This window comes from Sciurus vulgaris (assembly GCF_902686455.1).
Source record: "Sciurus vulgaris genome assembly, chromosome: 4".
Lineage (NCBI taxonomy): Eukaryota > Metazoa > Chordata > Mammalia > Rodentia > Sciuridae > Sciurus > Sciurus vulgaris.
The window spans coordinates 80230606-80235061 of record NC_136464.1 but is presented as its reverse complement, the minus strand read 5'-3'; the positions used below and the strand labels follow the sequence as shown (position 1 = coordinate 80235061).

The 4456-nt window shown below is 40.1% G+C and overlaps 1 protein-coding gene across 1 annotated transcript; it reads left to right on the top strand.

Annotated features, from left to right (window-relative positions):
* Positions 1–1339: 1339 nt before the first annotated feature.
* Positions 1340–2363, top strand: LOC306660176 (dehydrodolichyl diphosphate synthase complex subunit NUS1-like). Its single transcript, XM_079138368.1, is given in 2 exon segments — positions 1340–1973; positions 1975–2363. Coding segments are annotated over 2 exon segments (864 nt in total). The 5' UTR covers positions 1340–1350; the 3' UTR covers positions 2216–2363.
* Positions 2364–4456: the final 2093 nt, after the last annotated feature.

Genomic DNA, 4456 nt, shown 5'->3' with positions numbered 1-4456 from the left:
AAGAACAGAAAATATAGAGACTTTTCAAAACTAAATTATCTTATTCACCAATAATCAACTGCCATGTATAACTAAACAGAACAAAGAAAAAAATGTCAACCCATCATCCTTAGAAAGAGCCATGGAAACTATCAGTGGAAGTAAGTGTATACCATTAAACTCTATGAGAGCATGTATTTTACATATATATTTATTTATATGAATGTTTATATATATATACATGTATATGTTTATATATGGATATGATGCAATGTATATTTAGATATGCAAATGTGATTAAAATATGCAAATTTAAATTATAGATGAATATGCATGCATGATTAAAATCATGCTAATTGGGTCAATGCATACCAATTGATATATACTAATAGAGAAGGTTAATGGGACCAATAGATAAGTTAGGTATTGTCATTCATTCAAAGTAAATATTACATTCATTTAGCAGAAGATATTTTAGCCACTGAAATTCTATGAAAGATAAGGACTTCAAATTTGTTTTGAAATAGCAATAGAAACAATAAAAATGGACTTCAAATACCAAATGATCAACAGCCCACATAGTACAGTTTTGATTTGGTTGATCAGATATAGCAGATTTTTGTTTTCCTTTGAGAATGAAGAAGCACTGCAAATGTGCAAAGATAAAATAGGTGATAACATTTATGCCATATTTAGTAGTTGGAAAGAACTGATTTTCTTTATGTTCAAAACAAGAATGAGGATACAGACAATGTAGAAACAAATGCATTTCAGATATATTAGGGCTTTATTATATTTCATTAACAGTCTTAATTTCTCTCATTATAATGGCTTGTGTTTTATATGCTCCCTTAGTTGTTTAAACTTCTTAGTATCTACCTTATTGTGCTTTAAATTTTATTTAAACATCTGCATTAGAATAGATAACTTATTATGAAGAAAATATTTACAAATAACATTTTTTTAGATATCACGTTATATCTTTGTAATATAAGCTGTGCTTAGAATTGTGGTTGCTTGACATTTAAAGAATGTTATTTTAGTACAATCACTTCCAAGTAAATACAAAAAAAAATTCAAATTTATCTTTAATTCTTAGAAAATACACAGTATTTCTTAGTATTTTTACACTTTAAATGTACATGGTGGCCTGATACTAAAAGAAATTTAGACCTGGAATCCATAAACCATAACATAAATTGCTAAAAAAACTCAATTAGAAAATGAATGATCGGCAGTGGAAAGGGGTTCGGGCGCGGGGGTGGGGGGACACGGAGCGATGGCCCGCGTCGGCAGCAGGGGAGGATAAAAAGCCATCACGCCGCGGGTGTGGGTGGGAGGGTGCGGTGGGCGCCCGAGCGCCACAAGAGTATGACGGGGCTGTACGAGCTGGTGTGGCGGGTGCTACACGCGCTGCTCTGTCTGCACCGCAGGCTCACCTCCTGGCTCCGCGTTCGGTTTGGCACCTGGAGCTGGATCTGGAGGCGCTGCTACCGTGCAGCCTCCGCTGCGGTCCTAGCGCCGCTCGGCTTTACGCTCCGTGAGCCCGCGGCAGTAGGCAGGAACCGCCGTCACCACCGGCACCCGCTCCAGGGCCCGGGTCCGGCCGCCGCCCACCCCAGGCTGCGCTGGCGCGCGGACGGCCGTTCCCTGGAGAAGTTGCCTGTACTCATGGGCCTGGTGATCACCGCGGACGAGCAGGAACCCAGCTTCTCGGACATCGCGAGCATCGTGGTGTGGTGTATGGCCGTGGGTATCTCCTACATTAGCGTCTACGACCACCAAGGTATTTTCAAAAGAAATAATTCCAGATTGATGGATGAAATTTTAAAACAACAGCAGGAACTTCTGGGCCTAGATTGTTCCAAATACTCACCAGGGTTTGCAAATAGTAATGACAAAGATGATCAAGTTTTAAATTGCCATTCGGTAGTGAAGGTGCTGTCCCCAGAAGATGGAAAAGCAGATATTGTGAGAGCTGCTCAGGACTTTTTGGCAAAAGAGAGCTACAGATTTGGATGTAGATATGTTAGACCGTTTACTTAGTTCAAATGGTTTCCCTGATCCTGATTTAGTATTGAAGTTTGGTCCTGTGGACAGCACATTAGGCTTTCTTCCCTGGCAAATCAGATTGACTGAGATTGTTTCTTTGCCTTCCCACCTAAACATCAGTTATGAGGACTTTTTCTCTGCCCTTCGTCAATATGCAGCCTGCGAAAAGCGTCTGGGAAAGTAGTGATCCCTGGTTGCATAATTTGATTTCAGGCTTTTGCAGAAAAGGACCCAAGTGACTCTGATGTTTACAAAGCACCTATGAAATCCTGTGCACACCTAGTTCATATTCCTCATAGTTTATCAACAAACACAAAAATGTGTCTTACTTGAAAGTGAGTGTATGAGTGTGTGCGAGTGTGTGTGCGTGTGTGTGTATGGAAATAAACTTACAAATGGGGGAAGTATTGGAGAATGAAATATATATATATATATATATATATTTTTTTTTTTTTTTTTTCTTTTCTTTGTAGGGAGAGGTACCATGGATTTAACTCAGGGGCACTTGGCCACTGAGCCACATCCCCAGCCCTATTTTATACTTTATTTAGAGACAGGATCTCACTGAGTTGCTTAGTGCCTCAATTTTGCTGAGGCTGACTTTGTTCTCGAAATCCTCCTGCCTCAGCCTCCCAAGCCACTGGGATTACAGGCATGCACCACCTTGCCCAGCTAAACCTACATATTTTAATGATAGTTCTTATAAATTCCATGATGTCGGGCTGTGGTTGTAGCTCAGTGGTAGAGAGAACTTGCCTGGCATGTGGGAGACACTAGGTTCAATCCCCAATACTACATTTTTTAAAAAGTATTGGTGTCTGAAACACAAGCCTTCTTAAGCATGCAGTATGTTCACTTATAGAAGTATCTCTCACTTAAATTTTCTAAATTATGATCAAAAGCAGCATTGTTGACATACTTTTTCTAAATCAGATTTCAAATTTATTTCTCATTTTAAGGTCATGTTTAAATTTAATTTTCTCTATTCTTGCCTTGATAATATTTGGAGGAAATTTTATTTGACAACTACTTATCTCTTTAAAAAAAACCTTAAATTTATCGATTAATTTTTCTTAATTTCTAAATAATTTTCTTGAGAGAGTAGGATCCTAGGAACAGCAGTGAGTCGCCCCATTCACAGGAGATGTTCATCAAATTTTCTTGGTTTTCCTGAGGATAACTTCTGGATCTCTAGCACTTCAGGCAAAATAATCTATGTTATATCAAAAGTACTGCCCTCAGCAGTCTGTTTCACCCATAGCTTTTCATTCCAGGGCAGAGCTTTTCAGGATATACTATGTCGCAAGCAATACTCAATAACTGCTGACCAGGCATTGTCTGCAATTTTGAGGCTGCATACACAATACATTAGTGAAGACATATTTGTGAAGATAAAGTGAGGACAGAGGCATTGTCCCAATTTATAGCAGAGCATTCAAGTGGCAGATAGCGATAGGGCTCCTGCTTTTTGATTACTGCAGTCCTTGGTAATTTCCAAAATCAACGTCATGATGATGTTATTCCAAGCTATCTCTATTTCAAGTAATAAAGCCAGGTAATACCAAAAGCAGAGGGGTAAATGGGCTCTAGTCTCAGTTCGGCTCCATAATTAGCAGCAATTACTTTTATCTCTGAGTGTTTTCCTTCAAAGCTCTTTTGTGTTTCTGTCTTTCAGTGCCACCCTGGATGATCCAGCGTGGATTTTGAATGAATGCCACTGGAGATCACCGGGCAGATCCACTTTGAATGCAGAAATCAACAATTGTCTGGCACGGTGGTGCACGCCTCTAATCCCAGCATCTCCAGAAGCTGAGGCAGAAGAACCCCAGGTTCAAGGTCAACCCCAGCAATTTAGTGAAATCCTAAGCGATTTAGCAAGACCCTGACCAGTCTGATTGGCCTGTTGGCGACTTCATCTTCCTCACACGGGAAAGGCACCAGTTGTTGCTCCCTGTCGGGCAACAAGGTCCAATGTACCTCCTCAGAGCCCACCTGAGAAGAATACCGGGCGAGCAGGATGATGAGTGTCGGCGGCAAAGGAAACACACCAGAGCTGGGAGGTCTGTCAACGCACGAGGCACAGCAGGGATCTCTGGAGAATGAAATAAGTAGACCTACAACTTTTGAGCAAACAGCAGCAATGTTTTAGGAGCTGAGATTTCACATGTAAAGCTTTGGGCCCCTACTACTTTCCTGTTTTTGTGGGGAGTAAAGGGAGGGAATGACTAAAACTGTTTGGGTTGTTGTTTGGGGAGAAGGGAGTAATTTTTGTTCTGTCTTTCCTAGTGACCAAACTTTAATTTTTTAAAATAATATATTATTAAATGGAGGTATTCTTAGTTTGAGGGAGTTGCAGAGAATGGAGTTCTGTTGCTCACTTGTTAAAAGTTTGCTCCTCTTCAGAGGAGAGAGAATACCTATCTTA